Source organism: Epinephelus lanceolatus, chromosome 22 (assembly GCF_041903045.1).
Source record: "Epinephelus lanceolatus isolate andai-2023 chromosome 22, ASM4190304v1, whole genome shotgun sequence".
Taxonomy (NCBI): domain Eukaryota; kingdom Metazoa; phylum Chordata; class Actinopteri; order Perciformes; family Serranidae; genus Epinephelus; species Epinephelus lanceolatus.
In genome coordinates, this window is record NC_135755.1 from 27,221,620 (window position 1) to 27,242,068 (window position 20,449).

The 20,449-nt window shown below is 40.8% G+C and overlaps 1 protein-coding gene across 2 annotated transcripts; it reads left to right on the forward strand.

Moving 5' to 3' along the window:
- Nucleotides 1-6,932: 6,932 nt before the first annotated feature.
- Nucleotides 6,933-19,992, forward strand: paip2b (poly(A) binding protein interacting protein 2B). Of its 2 annotated transcripts, none has more exons than XM_033610167.2 (4): nt 6,933-7,174; nt 15,784-15,950; nt 17,545-17,727; nt 17,850-19,992. In XM_033610167.2, exons 2-4 carry the CDS (start codon nt 15,795-15,797, stop codon nt 17,904-17,906), a joined length of 396 nt encoding a protein of 131 aa, XP_033466058.1. In that variant the 5' UTR covers nt 6,933-7,174; nt 15,784-15,794; the 3' UTR covers nt 17,907-19,992. The 2 variants fall into 2 exon arrangements, with proteins under 2 accessions (XP_033466058.1, XP_033466057.1); XM_033610166.2 differs by lacking the exon at nt 6,933-7,174 and adding an exon at nt 10,439-10,580.
- The last annotated feature ends 457 nt before the right edge of the window (nt 19,993-20,449 follow it).

Here is a 20,449-nt window from a genome sequence, read left to right on the forward strand (position 1 = left end):
CCTATTAAATTCTCTTCACATGCCTTTGCTTTGTTTGAATTGTTTTTCTTTCTTTGTCTCCCTCCACGTCTTTGTCTTTATCCCTTTACTTTCCATGGTACTATAGCTGCTCCCTTAACCCTTTCATAACCTTTATGCACACTTTCTAACTTTGCAGACAAAAGCAGGAATTAGCCAGGTGTATTCAGTCAACCTAACACAAATGATGAACTTTATTCCACTGCTCTATTTTTTTTAAAATGCAAATTCTTTGCTTTTTTTTTGCCAATATTTCAGTTTAATAGTTAAACTGTAGATAAATGCATTTGCTGCACTCTTACCCAAAATGTGTTTTCTTTTGCTGTGTGTGTGTGTGTGTGTGTGTGTGTCATTTTGTATGTGTGGATCTTGAGGTCCACATCGATGCTGCAGGGATCTGATTTCTCCCCACTAGAGCCGTGATTGAAAGCATACATTAACCCCCAGTGCCTGCAAACACACACACACTGAGACTAGCTTGCCCCACTCCCAACGGGCAGAGGAAGTCAGACCTCTTGAGTGAGTCGAAAGAAAAGGCCTCTGGTATATACACACACACATCTCCATACACTCAGTCTCCTTGTTCTGTCAGATTTCCAAATTGAATTAGGGTGTGTGTGTGTGTGTGTGTGTGTGTGTGTGTGTGTCTGGAAGCCATTACCTGGCATGTCTCCCCTTGCTGCCCAAAAACCAAGAGGCCCCATATGGATCCTGCCATCACCTCTCTCTTTCTCCGTCTTTCGTTCGCTTTACTGCCTCTTTTATTGTTCTACATCTGTCCCTTCTCCGCTTTATGGGCCATTCTCCTGTCTTTTCTCTTGCATCTTTCTTTGTTTAATCCATTTTATTTGAACCTTTGCCTCCATTAATTTGCTCTAGTTAATTTTCTAATGACTAAAATCAGCAGTCAGGTGGAAGAATATCAATAGCTTTGTTACCAGATATGGGCTTTTCATAATGTTAGGCATTTGTTTTGACATTATCTGCATTCGTCCTGCTTAACCCAGCAGGGGGCACAGTCAAGCTCCTCCATCACCCAAGAGACCCCAAGTTCTGAAACAGATCCTGAGTCGTGGTCCTACCCTTCTCCTTAGAGGTCCAGACGCAGGAAGCCAAACACAGGAAGTGATGGAGTCAGGTGACAGGAAGGAACCCCTGTGCGGCATTCCTCCCATGAATTCCACATTATCTCTGGGACCCTGAAAGGCCTAGAGCGACGGAAACACACCCATAACATACACATGCAAGCGTGCACGCAAACACAGACACACACTGTAAGATAATGTTCTTCCTCCATCTCCTCTAAATAGAGCCCAATCTTAGTCGCAGCCCGAATGAGAACCTGTTACTTCCTCTCCAGATAGTGTTCATGCAAAAGAGTCAAAACAATTTTGGGAATTTCTTTTTTGAAAAGGCAGTTAAGTTGATTATATCCTATTGATGAAACATATTACATTTATGTAAGTAAGTGCTAAAGCAATAGTATAACATTTTGGTAAATATTTGCCTTTTTGCTGAGAGTTAGATGCTAACATTGGTATCACTAGCTACAGGCTACAGCCAGCGGCTAGCTTACTTAGGTTAACACAAAGAGTTGAACTAATGTGAAATAGCTAGCCTGGCTTTGTTTTGAGTCCTAAAGAAGTCACAGTGTGCTCTTAAATACATGTAATGCCAATACTGTATTTACAAAAATCATGAATGCTTTTTAAAATCTGCATTTATTTGATAAAAAGTTACTTAGCTGTTAAGCTAACGTTAGTAAGCATTAGCTCGCTAACTTTGTTAATAGCCATTCACTGCGCTAACGCTACTTAAAATGTTGAGCATAGTTGAAAGTTGCTGCGTCTTGGTCTTTAACCCACACATTATACATACTACAATTTAGTCTTTGTTAACCACCACATATTTTTTGTATGAGAAAAGAAATATCTTTGGTATCATTTTCCCAACGTTCCCAGTAACGTTAACATGTTTGTTCTTCATGGTTGTCTCCCATAACTTCACTGGACGCTATCAGATTGGTTCAAACTAAGTGGATTTGGGGAATAAGGCTTATGTCCACTTGCTGGGAATGAACAGTATTAACATTAGCAAAGTCAAATAAAGGGAAATTAATTGATTTGTGGCAAACTTTTAAATAAAATGCTTGGTCAACTTTGGGCTTGGTGGAAGGTAAGAATTTTCAAGTCCGAATGGTCAAGTCCAAGTGAAGTCACAAGGCACTGGCCTTAGAGTATGAGTCAGGTTGCAAGTCTTTTTCTTTTTAAAGATTTTTTTTTATGGCTTTTGCCTTTATTGGACAGGACAAATTGAGCTAAAGTCATCAAATTTGTGACTCGAGTCCACACTGCCACATTTAAATTTTTGTGCTAACCACCTGTTGGCGGTAGCCTCATATTTAGTCTGAGTGGGCAGAAGTTTGCTGCATAGGAAAATCAGTCTTCTCCTCTAACTCTTGGCATAAAAGCAAATAAATATATTCCCAAAATGCTGAACTATTTGAGCTTTTGGGGTGCTGGTATGATCATCTTTTTAAATCCAGGGTAGATTTTTTCCACATTTTCCAGTTTAAGGTAAGTTAACTGGCTCTAGCTTTATATCTATTGTGAAGACAGAGTACTATCAATATTCTCAAATAACTACCCGTAAGATTTTCCGAGGTCAAGAATGAACTGTCAAGCTAAAGTTTTGAGAGAAATGAGAAATGTTCACAATTACCTGCAATTAGGACAAATGTTATTCTGCCCTTTTCTTCCATTGAAGTGCCTGATGGTCATGAATTTGCAGATCCACTCACCCTGCGCCAGTATTGTGAATTATAAAGTGGTAATAATTATGCAACCTCTCATAAAACAAATCGTCTTGCACAAGAGCTGCATGACTTTTTGCACCATTTTTTCAAAGCAAACATGTTAAGCACACGAGGGGCCCCGAGTCTGAACATGCCAGTGTAAAACTCACAGGGGAACCATTAGAGGGGGAGTAGAAATATCTGCATGTACTTTGTGACTCCTTGTTTTCTTTAAGCTTTCTGGAACAAATGTGTAGCAGGAATATATTTCCACGTTCACCTTATTAAATTCGAACATACCGTCGGCCTGTTACTTATTGGAACGTTAATAGCACTTTGGTGGTGAGTGTTAACAGGACCTCGACTATAAGTGCTTGAACGTGCAGGAATATTGAGTTTGTGCAGCAAATAATAAAGGCAATATTGTATCTTGGAGTGCGTGCTAACGTGCAACTTCCTGCTTGTGTGCACGCGAGGGTGTGTCGTATGTTCCAGTGTGTGTATGTGTGCATGTGTCCGTGTAAGTGGCATTGGATAAACTCACCAGTGAAGCCTGGGGTGGGGACCCAGGGCCACAGGAAAGGCTGGGGTAGGAGATACACACACATATTACACACACACATTAAACATGACTGGCCTCTGACATCAAGTCTGGGCTATTGTGTAATAAAAAAAGAGGGGGAGCAATGGGGAGAGAGAAAGGTACAGGAAGGGAATTTATGAGTTATGATTCAATAGCAAATAGAGAGGGTGAAATTTATAGCAGAGGAGAGAGGGAAGAGGGAGGCGGCGTCATGTAACACCAGTGGAGAGAAGGAAGGAGGGGGAAAAGAGTGGAGTACCTCCTTTTGTCTGTAACTAAATAGTGAGTGTGAGAACAGTTGGTATGAGTGCATGCATGTTATTACTGTGTTCTCCCATGACAATATATGTGGGTGTGTGCACTGTATTAAATCTGCAATATGCATCTCACATCAAGTTATTTTTCACCCAAAGACTCTCTAACTGCCTTTGTCATGTGTGATCAGAAACCACAGTAAAGAGACATATTTGACTAGTTTTGGTCTCCATTTGGATACAGTTTGTACATGCGGGTGTGTGTGCTGTGTGTATTCACAAGGACACAACCCATTCCTGACTGCAGCCCTTTATAAGTTTTCTGAGGAGAGGTATCACATGTCATTGTGGATATATCAGCACACAGACACACACACAGGTTTGAGCTGACACTCTGAGAAACATCTGGTGCTCCTGATTTAAAGTCCTCAACACCTTCTCAACACATATGCACAACCATGCATCTTGCATGCAGCTGAGACAACACAGAAACAACAGAGCAAGCTGGACATCTGTTAGAGTGCTGATTTAGGATGACTTGGAGCTAAACTAAATGTTAACTAGATAAATGTCAAGCAGTGGCGTTATGCAAAGTGTCTCAAATAATGCAGTATAGTCACTTGTTTTCAATTAGTATAGAGAACCTAACTCTTAGGATGTAGTATTTACCTGCCCTGTCACTAATAGAAAAAATGTGCATAAAGTAGATTCTATTCTGTGATCTCTGTAAGCTAAGGGCTAATAGCAGCTACAGGAAAACAGTTTCAGACATGGAACTGTAGGCACTTTAATGTTTTATGGCAAAACATTATATCCCTTATTTAATTAGTCTCCACTTCAACAGGCAGTAGCAGCTACAGGGGTGGGAATTGGATCAGGGTGTAGTATTTATGTCCAAGGTTTCTGCTGCACAACTTCGATCTACATCGACAGCACAATAATGATCTTTCTTCCAGGGGACACATCATACTGCCCAATAACCACACTGTGTGTTACAGTCGCCCTCCTCTGTGATTTTAGGGTAATGCACCCTCTAATTTACTGCTGACCTGGAACATCTCCTCTCTTTTAGCTTTTGAGATGACAGCTGGGTTGAAACAGGTGAAAGTTGTAATCATGGGTTGATAATTGCGCAAATGAGCCATGGACTCTTTAAATAGGTATGGCTGTTCAACCTTATTAGAAAAAGTAGTGTTTAAGTGCCAGGAAGCTAATGAGGAACATGGCCTCAGTTATCTATGTGTGCTACTAATAGGTTAATGACCATTTTAAGAACAAATGTACAATTTACTACTATTTTCTATCTAACTATCATTGTCAGCATGGGCTTAAAATCTGCATTTTGAATGCACTGTTATGTTAGATAGAGTCTGAAACAGTATACATCTCTCTGCATACACCAACATACATGTCACTGTCATCATGTTATTTATGCCAAACAGTGTTTCTGATTCAGAACAGCATTTTCATTATTAAAAACATTGTCAGCTCTTTAACACTGTCAACACACAGAAAAAAAAATCTGCCAGTTTAGCTGTTTGGGTTAGTGCAACTTTCTGATAGAAAGGGCTTTCATGGGACTTTCCTCCATGTCCTAGGAAGTCCACATGTAGGGAGGGGTGGTGGATGGGTTAAATGCAGGATTTTCACTTAGGACACTGCAGTTTGAGCTCCACATGAAACTTTATTTCTCTAAACCTAACCACATTATTTTGGTGCCTAAAGTAAAGTAAAAGTAAAAGTGAAGCCTAATAATGGCCATTGAATGTGCTGATGACTGCCTACTGAACCTACCAGTAGGTGTAGCAGGCCCTTACTGACCCATATCTATGAGGCTCATATCTATGAACTACAGATAATAGCCTTTTAATTGGCAGATAACATCCTAAAAAGGTCTATAATCATGTTGTCTTGCTTTCTGTGGGTTGTCTTTATCTTTAGCTTAAAGCTGTAACCAATGGGAGGGCACATTTTTAAAAGGTTTTTGGAAATGATTACACCCAATTTCTTCAGATTTACACAGTGTTAACATTAAGGCTTTGCTGTATCATCAGAGGGATATTAAACCTTTAAAAAATATAATCTAAATGGTAAATTTGGACTGTTTTCTGCACAAAATCTGCGCCTGCTCTACCACTAAGCCACTGACACTCCTAATAACATAACCATTCTTAATAAGGAGTCAACGAGCACACCTAACCCTCACAGCATCACTGCAAAACATCATATTCAGGTGCTGTTTGTTAATCTCACCTTAACCTTTGATCATCCTTCTCATGTACTGTGAATACATTTGCGTCACAGAGCTGAACTTGTATTTTTCTAAAAAAATATAAATATCCAGTGACGAGAAGGTTGTTTAATAACACTTACTGCATTTCTAGAGGCATTTCTATAACCCTCAAGGACTCTTCAGCCTTGATAGAAAACAGCACAACAACAATTCCCTCCAAAGATGGGTCCTACAAATTGACAATGCCATTGCTCAATTTGTGTGGCAACTGTAATAGTTAGTTGTCTATACTGATGTTGCTTTCCATCATTTATATTTTTCATACACAATCATGTAAAAACAAAACAAAAATAAATTCCAGCATACTCCAGGAATGTCTAGATCACCTGAATTTATTAGTTCGGCCATACATAATGACTTATCTGTGAGCGAACCACGTGTGTGACTTCAGGTTCTCTCTTCACATGATCTGCACCAGCCTTGAACTTTTAGAGCTTCTTTTGACTCGTGGCAGTCAGTGATCAATGATGAAACAAACACAATACTGTGTTTGTGTGCATGTTGTGAATAATTTACAATACATTGCTGTGGGGATATTTCAAGAATCCAGTAAAAACAAACACTTCTTAATGTTTATAATTCTGAGAAACAGATGTAGGCCTAACTCCAATGTAATTGATCATCCACAAACGCCCCCAAAAACCATTTGCACGCCCCTGCTCACACTATTATGAAAAGCTTTCATCTGTTGTACTTTTACTCTCTTCCTTTCTTCTTGCTTTGTCTTCCTTAACAGCCTTAAAAAACATAAAACCACAGCCTCGTCTGCTAAAGAAGAGTCCGACCTGGTTAAAACCGCCACGTTGTCAAATATTAACTAGTCATATTGATTACAAAAAAGGAGCAGCGAGAAAAATGGGTTATATTTTGTTTACTTACATGAATTGAGGGGTGGGGCGGGGCGTGTGTTCGTCTGAGCCAATAGCATTGCTAGGAAACGTTGACTGACGTAGATTCCAACCAATGACTGAAGTGTACAGCTGGACAAACGCAACCCACGACACAACGTTTTCCCCCCTCGACGTTTCGGCAGAGAAACAGTGGATTTACCCGTTTTTTAGCCGACAACGCGAACAAACTGACAAAGGAGACACGTGTTTATTTAGCGTGTTGGAGATTATTGGAGGAATTTCTTTATTGTGCGGGTTTTCTGTGACGTCCGGGACCGGAAAAGAGCCATTTTCCCCCGACAGCTGGTTTGCTGATTCCCCCCATCTGCACTTGAAGTTGTGGTGAGTCTGTTGTTATTGGTGGAGTAAAGGGGGGAGCTAGCTGTTTGCTTCAAAACATAAAGAAAGACAGAAAAAGGGAGAAGCAAGAACCGCTAACCGGCTCTAAATGTTGATTTAACAGCAATTAACTCATGTTGGGTTCATTGTAAGCGCCTCTTTCTCAATAACTTGCAGCAGTGCCATGGCTAACATTACTTAGGGGTTTGTACCATCAGCCTTCATGTGTCAATCTGAAAAGAAGAAAAAACTTTCACAAATATGATGAAAATGTGGCAAACAAACTTGAGAATCTTCTCCTGCATGAGTTGCATTGTGGTAGATTGCAACACTGGAGCCCAAGTTCGTGAATATATGAAGTCTTCAAATGTTGGATCTGTATCTTTCTTTAGACCAGTAACACACTACATATGATATTACATTACACACACTGACTCGAATAACATCTCATGAGTTAATTTTCTGTTGTTCATCATGATAATAATTTAGTCCCCCACATAAAAAGTCAACGAAAGTGTTGGTTATTTGTTATCAATCGTCAGAAATACTTTTATTTCCGAAGCCACGCAGGCATTTGTGTTTTGGAGCAGACTAAAAAGTGTAGCGGTGGTGTGGCGGAGCTTGAGGGGATGTTTGTTCACATGCTGCGTTCAGGTACCCATAGCAAGCTCCGATTTTCGCCCGTCAACGTAACTGTGACGTGCAGTGTTGAAACGATGAAGTTAATCGATTGGTTCATTGGTTTTCAACCTTTGTGGCACAGATATAGATTTCGGGGAGGACACATCATCCTCAATATTTAAAACATGTGCATGACATTTGCAGAGGATATGTGTGGATTCAAAATTCAAGACATTTATACCATAAACTGATGCAGAAAAGGCATAAATTAATACAGAAGTAAAACCTATGCCCTTGCTTTGTGGTGTATGACCCTTGGCCTTGGGGTTGCACATGTCCCTGAGTTGCAAACAGCTCAACCAACAACTGATAAAACCTTGTGGTATGTTGCAACTAGGAAGCTTTTATACGCGTGAAGAGGAAAAGCTATCCAATATGTTATAATATAGCAGGAAAGTTTGGTGAAAAGTGTCAAATATAAGCATAACTTGTGCAGAAGATGTCCACATGTATCTTCTGACTCCTCAGGAGAACCACCAGACCCTCAATGCTGGGAGCCAGGGGATTAGTTGATCAAAAGAAAATGTATTGGTAACAGTTTTGATAAATGATTTACTGTTTAAGTCACTTTTCAAGCAAAATGCCAAACACTAACGGGCTCCAGCTGTAAATCTGAGGGTTTGTTGCTTTTCTCTGTTATGTATAATTCAAAATGGAATAGTTTGGGATTTTGGGCTATTTGTATGGACAAGTAGTGTCACATACTCAGTTGTCAGTTTATTAGGCACACCGGGCTAAAACAAATGTAGTCTAATACAACGGTCCTACAGCAAATCTTGCCTTCAGGAAGTTTGTAATGTGTTTAGAGGGGCGATGATTCAACTTTATGGCATTTTGGTGCTGTTGAAATGCATTTGTATGAGAGTTGTTAGTCTACCCTCATTGATATAGGCATACATGGCAAATAGTGGGAACCCATCTCAGTATAATGCAGTATAGTGCAACAGCACTACAAACTACATTCTCCAAAATGACCTTAAAATGTAAGCAACAACTCTCTAAAATAGCCTTAACAAAATCTGAACATTATAACGGTTATGAGGGATCATGTACTGCAGAGTTGGTTATTTTTTTGTTAAGTGTCTCACATAAATTGGTAGCTGAGTGTACAGGCCATGGAGTTATCATCAGATGTCACGACTGAGCAGTCATTGCGGCAAAATGAATAAACTCGTGGCCTTGAGCTATTTACTGCAATCATTTCTTCAGTGTATAACTGTGAACTATATGTGTGGAGGTCACAGTGGATGTGCTTTGCTCGATTCAAAACAGGATAATCACTTTTCTTAACTGATAGTAAAACACAATGATTGTCCCTTGTTTGCTGCTAGGCAACCACAATCTCAGCCACTGTCAGTTGCTCAATTAGCGTAACTAAAGACATTAACTACAGGGACTTCTAACCAGGGAAGAAAGAAATATATATTTCAGTCTGTGATAGTCCAATGCAGGTGGTGTTTATTTGTGTTGTAATATTTGTCAAATAAATAGGACAGGGGAGAAAAAAACAAGCCAAGATCCACATTTGCAACATTTCTGTTAACAGATAAAAAAGACAGGCTTTTATCCAATCAGACCGGACAGTAAAGGAATGAGGGTCAGTGATTTACAGTGTTTTTTCTGCTTGAGTTTATCAGAGCTGGATCTTCTTCTGGATTTCCTCAGTCTTGGGATCCATCAATCACGCACTGCTAGCCCCTAGGGAGGAATAGGAATGGAAATACTGTGGTGGTTCACAACCAGATGTTGTGGTGTAGCGGCTTGCATATCCGGGCCACGTCTGTTTCTGTGCATAATATTCTTTTGTTTTTGCACTATAAAGAAACATCAGTTCTTTCTGACTGCACTTTGGGTCAGTTTGTTTTTCATTTGCACCCCACATGCACTGTTTACCTGGGCTGTATGTACTAATATTTGTGAGTGGTAATGCTGTTTATCCTTCACACAGAAAGCTGCATGTTCTGAAAATTGTTATTTGCCCACGTCAATATTCAGATGGATTCTGACATCTGAGTTAGGGCTGTTAGACATGATTGAAATCCCCGTATCAACAAGCATTTTCCAATATCCATATAGCTCATGATATTATATATATATATATATATATATATATATATATATATACGTAATATTATATTTCCATATTAACACACATCAAACACTCAAAGCACTGGTGCATGAGATCAAACTCTTTATACTGTTATCAGTAGAATACAAGAATTTTGTTAGTTTTTTAATCACAGTTTGCTCAAGTCTAGAACTAGAACTATGAATCAGTTCATTTATGAATCACTGAAGTAGTCTATCAAGCAGAAAAACAATATAATGTGATGATTTTCAGTTTTTTCCTGTTTATATCATTGTATGCTGACTTTTTTATGGGTTAGGACAATTGATCGGTTAAAACAAGACATGCAAAGATGTTACCTTGGGTTGCTGGAAGTTATAAAAGGCATTTTTCACATTTTTAGCATTGCTTTCATGTGAAATCTGCTCGTAATTCCCACATTCCCGAGAGAACGCGAATGCAGCAGCAGACCACGTGACCGACCCAGCTTTCTAACGCTAGCAAGGTGGCTAACAGGATTTAGCTAACTTGAGCTACGTTGCATCGCAGCACAGAGTAATCCCCACTGGAGAAACGACGAACACGCACTCTTCGCTGTGCAGTTAATATAACTTTGTGTCACGTTACACTTCGAGGAGAACACCGAGAGCACAATGCCAGGTAACTTTTAAAAGCTTGTCATGTCATGTATTGTGTGTGTGTGAAGCTGTTGCAGTCCCCGGAGCGGAGGCTTGTTATGTTGACCTGCTTCAGTGATGCTGCCATGCTGTAGCAGCGTGCTAGCTGATAGCGGAGCAGCCGACTTTGTTTGGCCTCAAGCATCTTAACGGGAGCGGACTTTGACCTCGGTGTGTGGTTAACGTGTTGTAAAAGCGTACAACGTCGTTTGCGTTTGGTTAATTGTTTGCATTTTAGCTGTTTTCAGGCAAAATCACGCAACGACTATACTGGAAATAACTGCTTATAGCCACCCAGTCCGCTACCCTTTGTTGTTACTGGGATAGCTTTCACCTTAGGCCCGTCCATTGACAGCCCAGCTATGTGTATCCATCTATTTGCAGCTACGGGAAACTAGCCACTTAGCATTACCTCGGCTAAAACCGTCCAATCCCTTTACCAACTTTCCAGGTAGGCCCGGACACCTGGTTGAGCCCGTTAGCTCTCAGAAGGCGTTAGCATGCTATACGCTACGACGACACAGCTCCCATTACACACAGTACACTAACTGTTACATTACATAATGTGTTATGAAGCGTTTTACTCTGTCGGATTCAAAGCACATATTATGAACAGTTGACGGAGTTGCATTAACATTTCTTCGCTTTCTCGTGTTCTCTAGTTTTTTTTTCCTGCTCCATGTTGGATCTCTGTTGGAGATTTTTTTTTTTTTTTTTAAGTTTTTTTTCTTCACGTGCAGGTACTCAAAGTCTCCTCTAAAAACAAATGATTTGTAAACACCTGACCAGACATATCCACGCGTGGAGTTTAATCTTTTGACCTTACAAAACTGTTCCTTTGTATGGCGTTACCTGATTTTGTTGTTATCCAACCAGTTTACAAGCTGTTTACAATTGGGATGAATGAGTTGACTTGGAGACATGTCTTTTACTGTTTGTACTGGTTTATATTTTAGGGCTGCTACCAAGAATCGTCTTCATTATCAATTTAATAATGCAACTGTTATTTCTTGGGTAACTGCTTAGTCTGTAAAACGACAATCTGTGTGAAAAGTGTCCATCACAGTTGTCCAGAGCCTACAGTGATATTGTCAAATCTCATATTTCTTTGTCCAACAGTCCAAAACCTAAGAAAAATAGCAAATATTTCCTTTTGACAAAGTAGAATTATTATATGTTTGGCTTTTTTGCATTATAAATTCAAGGACTAATCAAGCAACCCCTAACCTGTGAAGTGGCAGACTAAAGCAAAATAAATGTCCAGCATTGTTTTCCAAGGTTTTGCTTCTAATGTTTTGACACTCAAAAGTATTTAATTTATACAAAAGCTGCTGGAATCAGTGAATTTTGATTAATTTGTGTGATGAATTAATGGATTATTGGCTTATTAAAATACTTGCAAAATAACATTTTAATAGTGACATTTTTTTAACAGAGGTACACCTCCAATTAATGTCATTTAAAATATGTAATCCACTCCTCATACATAAAACAAATATGTAAACCCAAGGAGACATTATTTTATGCTAAGAGGAGGAAAATATAGAGTTCATCTTAAAGATCTGCAGTGAAGAAATGCATAATCAAGGCAGAGCAGCATTTTACCTTTCCTTTGTTTATCCATCACCCTCATCAAATCGGATCAAATCACACTCTGCTTGCAGGCATGGAGGATGCTGGGCTCCGCTAACTAAATATTACATGGTGACGAACACATGGTTATGCAACGTGAACATATTAAGTGCTACATGCCGTACGTGGCACAGTGCGCGCTGTCCCCACCTTTCCTTATTCATGCCGATTGACCCGCCGTGCACTCCTGCCTTGTCCAAGTAGAGGCATGTTTGCAGTGAGTTAATTGTTGGAATTGATTAGTAGGGTGGGGATTCCCCTGATGACTTTTGGCTTTATGAATTTCATACTTCTTTTAAGACATGTTTCAAACGGAGATGCAAAGTGGATTTTTTTTTTCAGATAGAGAATGTATCTAATGTCAGAAAATTATCATATAAAACAGAATAGCAGCAAAACTTCTTTGACAGGAGCTGGAACCAGAAAGTAGTTTGGCATGTTTGCTTCATGAGTGACTTGAATCATATTTTTAACTATAATTTCATCCATTTATAAAGGACATTTTGCTATATAGATATATAGATAGACCTCTGGTGTAAACTTCATTGTTGCCTGTCTTGTTTTTCTTACTCCCATGCCTAATATATTTAATTAAATGCTGCACATCTTCAGTGTTGTGCATTTGTTTGAACTGTCCGGTAAACTGTGGCAATCGATGTTGAAAGATTTTGTTGTTCAATGACACGTTGTAGACTGCAGTAAAAGTGATTTGAACACAGTGGCACACTCACATGCAGACTTCAAACTCTGCTGGCGCCTTGCTCAGCAAGTGCAGAATTAAATTTAGGCCTGTCGTATTCTTTTACAAAACGTTCTATCTTGCCCTCTCACATGCTCCCTCCCTGAGTGTTATTTGCCTTCATAGCTGACATCTCGTGTAATCTCTGCACTGCATAATTAAACTGCTTCCACAGGTAGACAGAAACACTGACAGCTTTGAGCCAGGCAGACACACCTCCTCTTAGTCTACTAACCTACTTAGATTATACGTGTTTGTTTGAACTCCTAAAGAACAGTGTGTCCGTGCTGTCACTGTGTACTGTCAGTGGCAGTCTGCCTCGGGTTGGACTCAGCTCTCCTTTGTTGATTTTGTTACACTGACCAAGGCCGAAATAGCAGGAATCTGTGTCAACGTAACATTATGTCCTGTAAATCAGGTTTTTATTATATGAGTGAAGCTGCTGGGAGTCGGACCCCGCAAGGCAAACATTGCCATAGTGTGTGTGCATCGGGCTGACCCTGGGGCTGTGTGTGCGGCTTGGTTGAGATCATTGCTGTCCCTTTTTTCCCCCCCCTCTCTCCCCACTGAGAGGCCGCAGTTGAGTCATGACACGTCTGTTAGAGCTGGCTGGCAGTCTGAGGATTATGTCATTACAGTGGGCATTTCTCATGAGAGCAGGAGTTCTGCGTTCCAAAAGTAGGGAAGCACAAATAATGATGTTTAATTGCCATTTTCTCCTTATTTGACTCTAGAATACTTATGATATGGCATTTTAGATGGTGTCATGAATTCCTGTTGCAATGTGAACTACCTTTTTTAAGCATAGATATGTCGTGTGTGGCAGAAAGTAGAAGGTATTGTGACACCCAGTGCAAAGGAAGGAGAAGAAGTGAAACAGGATGGAAGTTCATTTAAGGCCCAGACACACTAAACCTGGCATCAAAGAACTAGTGGCAACGAAGGCGGACTGTTATGTTGCCTGTGTCGCCAAAAAATTGCACTTACAACACACAGCAAAGACTAAAGCCAGTGGCCAACTAGCACGTACTAGCACCTGCGTGAGAGAGGGAATAACTTCATACCAGCAGGTGGCGGTAGTCTGTATGCGTCATTCAAAAAGGGAAACCGGAAGACAGACAGGACGTATTCAAGAGCCTAGTTAGCCAGTTAACGACACAACCTGATGTTGAAAGAACAAAGCATATTCACCGTGCGCTAACGAACAATAACACAAACCATTTTAAACCGTTTCTGCTAAAGAGCTCAGTGGCTGAAAAAAAATCTAACCTAATATAATTTTTTTTTTTTTAATTCGTTCTTTCTTGACTTGAGTTGATTTCACTTACCAATGGGCTCTGGTGTCTCAGATGCCAATTCTCCAAGCTCAATTGGCTAAAAAAAATCAGGCGATGGCCAGCGGTGCAGGATGCACCACCAAAACTAGAGCAACAGGCACTCATCAGCGGCCTGACATTGACCAATGGCTGACTGTCAACTTGGTGTGTCAGGGCCCTTTCATGTAGATGATGCTGGCTCTTTGTACTTAGATGTCTGACAACCAGGTGTGCTTTCATTAAAGCGTCACTCAGCAAGTATTTAAATCATTCGATTGAAAAGTTCAAGCGCAAAATGTGCAGTATAGAATACTTGTCAGTGACATAAGCACTCAAAATTACTTTCTAAGCTGCATAATGCTCAGCGTTAAGAGTACCAAAGAAATACCACTGGCACTGTAGCAAGAACATCCGTAAAACACATGTACTGAACCCAAAGATTGATTTTTCAACTGCATTTTAATTTTTTACTCAGTGATATATTTTGCCTTCTGTTTAATCAGTCATCTGAAGGCAGCTGGACAGGTGTGTGTGAGTGTGAGTGTAACACCTGCATTGCAACATACAGCACTATTATGTTTGACTCACTGATTTACTGTAACTTTTCTCTCCTGACGCTGCTCTAACTTGTGCTTTTCTCTGACATTTATTCTGTTACATTCCTGGTTTTGCTGTTCTTGCTGTAGATTTGACTCTAACTAAACTCTGTATGGAAATGAGGAAGCTGACATCGTGCTGTATTTTCTCTTTTTATTAGTATAATCCAACTGATTTAACACCCTGGGTGTTTGTTTGCATGGGAATGTCGCTGTTTCTCTTCATGATGTCAGCCTGGGCCTGTGTGTATTTTCCTTGTTAAAAATAACACACTGTGGCCTTTTACCGCAGCACTGCAATTCGCCAACCTGAAAAGCGATTGATTGGAGTCGTAAAATGCCAACAACTCTCTTAAGCTCTCGGTCTCATTTAGTTGTTTGCTGTAGGAACATTTTTAGATATCACAGAGTAGTTTTGGAGAGCAGGATCCGTCCCAGCTGGTGATGCAGTTTTCAGTCTGTCTCTTATTCTTCAGATTATGAGATAGGGAAAATAGTTGTTTTATGGTTTTGTTGTTTATGAGCACTGAGACTCCATGAAGACTTTTTTTACCCGTAGGAGCAATTTTTCAGCTGTACCTAAAATGAAACCGAGATGTCGCTGATTTGTTCAATTTGGATCCCAGGCTGAAACGTCAGAGCCTCAATTCAGATGAGATAATGTAAATTTAACAGACAATAAGACCCAGCTGCGGGTTAAATAATGGGAGAAGAGTCAAAGTTATCTGGCTTCAAGAATAGAACAAAATGAGGAAGTTTGCTCGTGTTTCATTTGTTTTTGGGGGCCCAAAATACTTTAAGCATGTCTTTTTGAATATATATATTTACCACAATGAAGTCCAGAGCTGAAGTTTAATGAAGAGTTTTTGTGGTTTACCTAAAAGTTGCTGTTTTCCTGTGCAGAACCGGCTGAGATGAGCGGTCCAGAGGTGGCCAAGACACCGGGAGGAGGAGCTCCGGGCAAGGAGGGAAAGGAGCCAGTGGCTAATGGGCACGCAGGAGAGGGCAGCGATGCCAACCCATTCGCTGAGTACATGTGGATGGAGAATGAAGAAGAGTATAACAGACAGGTGGGTGCTCACACTATTTTAACTCTGATTTCTAATTTCCAACTGATTTTAGAGACCGAGAGACTGAGATACAGAGACTCGATGTGTTTGTCCCTCGCAGTCTCTTCCTACTCTCATTCCTTCTTTTTATTTGGCCTCTGTCCCCACACACACATACATTCCCTCATGCCATAATCATCTTCTTCCTTCAAACACGGCATCATCTTGGAAAATTCAGCCGGGGGACATGATTAGTTTCATCAAAGCAAAAGTGCTGGTATTATGTGCTCTGTCTCAATATCAGACTTCATATTTTGACTTGGACGCCACCCTGAAGGTCGCATTCCGACCAACATCTGCCTGTGCTGGCCAACTAGGAAATGCCAAGGATAAGTTTAAAGTCAATTAGAAACAGTGTCTTCCATATATGGTTTTTCCAGGCATTTGTCAGCTGCTAAATGTGCCACTTGGTACATATTTTGGTCAGTTCTTTCAAAATCAAATTCAAGGGATTGTTATTTTGTGATATTTTTGGGACATTTTATGCCTTTATTTGATAATGGAGAGAGACAGCTGGGACTCACTGCTTTGGGCCTTTGCCCCATGTGGTATGCACCCTAACCAAAACCACCCAGCTATCGGGTTGTCCATAGTTTATTATTTTTAAAGTATTTTTGGGAAAGAGAGATAGCGAATGGCAAAGAGAGTTAAACTGGGGAAGCTGATGTTCATGGTTGGCTCCTTATACCAAGCATGATCAGGCACCAGGGCCCCCCTTTCGCTCTGGATCATATTTCATCTTCCCACCAGCACCTGCAGCAGCATGCCCACACCAACAAAGCCTCCTGCATTTTTATTAGCAGAGCCTGCTAAGTGTTGGAATTTAAAATGTTAACATCCCTCCTTCTTGCACCTGCTTTCCTAGATTGTGACCCCACATCACATTGTGCTCTTTGCTATGTTGCCTAGATTAATGAGAATTTCAGGAATCTGCCACTGAATTACTTCTCATCCTTCACTCCATACCACTTGTCCTTTTTGCTTATTTGCCATTTCCTATATGTCCTCACTCCCCCCTCCGTTTCCTTCCTGCTGTCCCGCTCTCCTGTCTCTCTAACCTCAGTGAAGCTCCCTGTACATTTTGCTCTGCCATCTCATTCTGCACCCTCCTTCATGTTTTCCTCGCTATCCTGATGGAGGTTCTCAGGTCAGACTGATATCCACCCACAATTTAATTTTTCTTGAGTTTTCTTTCACTTAAGTTACTGGTTAGTGATGTATAGGTAGAAATGTGTGTAACCCCCCCCCCCCCCCCACCTCCTCTCAAAATCCATCTTCTTCCAATATTCACTGCCCCTTCAGCTGTCTCTAGACCTCTCAGTCTGTTTCTCGAGCTTGCCTGGATGAGTCATGTATTTTAATGCCACCACATTTCTGAGAATATTTCTCTTTGGGGAAACCTTCCACCTACTTGTCGCGCAAATAATCTCTCATATATATATATATGCCTCCTGCTGTCCATCTATCCCATGCTCTTTTTTCCTGCCAATTTCTGTGCCCTTGCACATGTCACTCACCTCTCTGTCTCTTTATTCTCTCCCGCGTCATCTCCCAGGTGGAAGAGGAGCTGTTGGAGCAGGAGTTCTTGGAGCGCTGCTTCCAGGAAATGCTGGAGGAGGAGGACCAGGATTGGTTCATCCCTTCACGTGACCTCAACAACCAGGGGGTGGGGCAGCTGCAGCAGCAGCTCAACGGCCTGTCCGTCAGCGATCACCACAGCAACCTGGAGGAAGTGGCGGTGAGTCAGAGATGCATCCAGTTTCACAACAGAGACGCTCACTTAGAAATTGATGAACACTGCAAGAGTTCAGGTTCAAAGGAATAAGCCCTTACTCTTGTTCCATGTCTTTTTTTCTGCAGAGGAAGAGCGTCTTGAATCCCGAGGCAAAGGAGTTCATCCCGGGGAAGAAATACTAGGAGTCCCCCTCACCCCCATGGAGCCTCCACGCGCACACACACAGACAAACACCAGTGCTCACATATTCTCAGAGACTCTGGCGGCCTTGACCGCACACACACTGATTGTCACACACACACACACACGCACACATGCACACACTCCTACACACTTGAAGTCAATGGCGTGCTGGCAGGCCCAGTTGGGGGGTGGGGGGATTTCTTTTTCTGTCTTTCTTTTTCTTTTATCTTTTTATTTCCTGTTTGTTTCTTGTAAACTGAGGGACATTGGGAACAGGGGTGGGGGAGGGGTGTAATACCAGCACCGCCCTGCTGCGGGCGTTAGCTCATCATTGCATTTCAGATGACAGTGTTGACGTTTACAGAGTATGCAGATCTCATTGATGTCACTTTGGAACTGAGGCAGCTACCAAGGAGTGATGCCAGGACAAAAACGTCAATCCAAAACATCTAATTAACTTTAAAATGACTTCACATTCTTGTTAATTTGTGTGCTGTCAAATTTGCAAAACATCATCTGTAGGTCGAGGGTTTCCATGACAGTGTGGTTAGAGAACGACTAACATTTCAGGGGACTCGATGGGTTTCTGCAGCTGCTCTGTTCCGTCATCACGGTCAGTCCAACCCGTTAACGTTTGCTCCTGTGATGTCATCACATCACAGAATCTTGTGCATCTAGAAATGCGGGTTCTTATTTGTATCTGCTGCGGCTCCGTTCCAAACCAAATACAGACCCCACCCTCCCTGCACACTTGTTTTCTAAGTGATCCTAACAGACATGGACAGGTGTAATCATGAAGTTATTTTCCCATTTTATGTGGAAGTCCATGTTTATCTTTTGTCCAGTTTATTAGAACAGAGGTGTGAATTTCAATCATGCAACAAGTCGAGTTAAGCAAGAAAAATATTATTTAGGGACAGTCAAGACTTTTGAACCTTAAAGAACTTTCTTCTCCTTTTTTTTGTTCATGGTTTCATCCTTTAGTTCAATTTGGATTTATTGGGTGAAGTGAACAACCTTGTTACAGGGGAGTATTTGGTCTGGAACACAGTCACTGCCTCTTTCTGCCGGAGCAACTTGGTTTGTCCGGCATCAGATCAAGTGTCCATATCCAAATCAGGTTTTCAAATAGCCTCTCCTCCTCTTATTTTCTTTTTTTTTTTCTCCATGTTTTTGAGGACGAGGCGTTTTGTGTCTCTTCTGGGTACAGTAACCTGCGGTGTCCATTCAGTCCTGTTTGCAGGAGGAAAAGTGAGGAAACAATATTGTCACAGCCAATCAGGATAAAGCAGTATGGAACACATGGCAGACCGTAGGGCTTCCTTGCTGTTCCTCTTTGTAGATTGACGTCTTTGAGGAAGTTCCTGTTTTTTTTTTTTTTTTAACCGTGAATCTTTGTTGTGGTCTGGCTTTCCCTGAAGCATCAACTCGTAGTGCAAGTGTAATATCTGTTAGGTTATGAACCAGTAAGAAGTTGTATATGTGAAGATGCTTTTTAGGAAACCCAGATTCTGATCAACAGTAATCATGAATTATTTAGTCAGTTTTTCAAGTTCTCAGCCATCTTGGGTTGAAAATGCAGAGGCAGTATTGTCATCTTGTGATCCGAACATTAATGTTCTTCATGCCGCTGTTCATTTGTGGTGACAACAGTGACAATAATGTCTTGTGTATTTTACTGTATTGCTGTTAAGTAGACACTTGTGCACTTGTACTTCATTAAAATAATTAGTGTCTGACAGGTGAACGCACTTCTTTACATCCATGCAGCTCATCTGATGTTCAGCCTAACAAGTACTCAAGTGTGTTCTTAAACCGTGCAGTTAGAAACAGTAAAATCTTGGTTAAAAATGGAACTTCCTCGCACAGTGTTGGACCACAGCTGTGGAATGGCACCCTGGTGAAGCCAATAGGAATGTCCGCCAGGTGGATTGTACAACATGAAATCATTTTTGGTGATTTTTGTTTAGACGCGTTAGCTGACAGAAGCCGTTAAAAAAATAAAGGTCCAGAAGACACAAAGAGTATGAATTTCAATACAAATAAAAATAATGAAAAAAGATGAATAAAGATGTTAAAGACAAATGCTCTGTTACTCTTTTGTCACATTTTGATAGATACTGGACAAGAACCCTGATAAGCCCATACTTTTTGGTCAGTATTAATGACGGTGAAGACACTGCCATGTTGTTCTTTAATTTAACACACAAGCACACACAGCTCTATTAAATTACCAGTGACGAATTAATTATATCTTCACACCAAATGCATTATAATATAGACAAGACTGCTTTTTCCAGATTGCCTTGAGTGGCCAAAGTAAGGCCCTGGGCCAGTGTCTGTAATCGTAAATGCAGAAACATCAGTGTTGAGAACTGATTTCAACTAAAAAATTATTTTATAGAGCTCAAGATCTCACCCAGTAAGAGGTAACCAGCAGTTGGTTGGATTATGTACACAGAGGCAGAGGACACGTAAAAATGTTGTAAATGTTGTAGTTGATAGTCTACAGCCATGCTAGCAGCTCTGTAAAGCTAAAAGT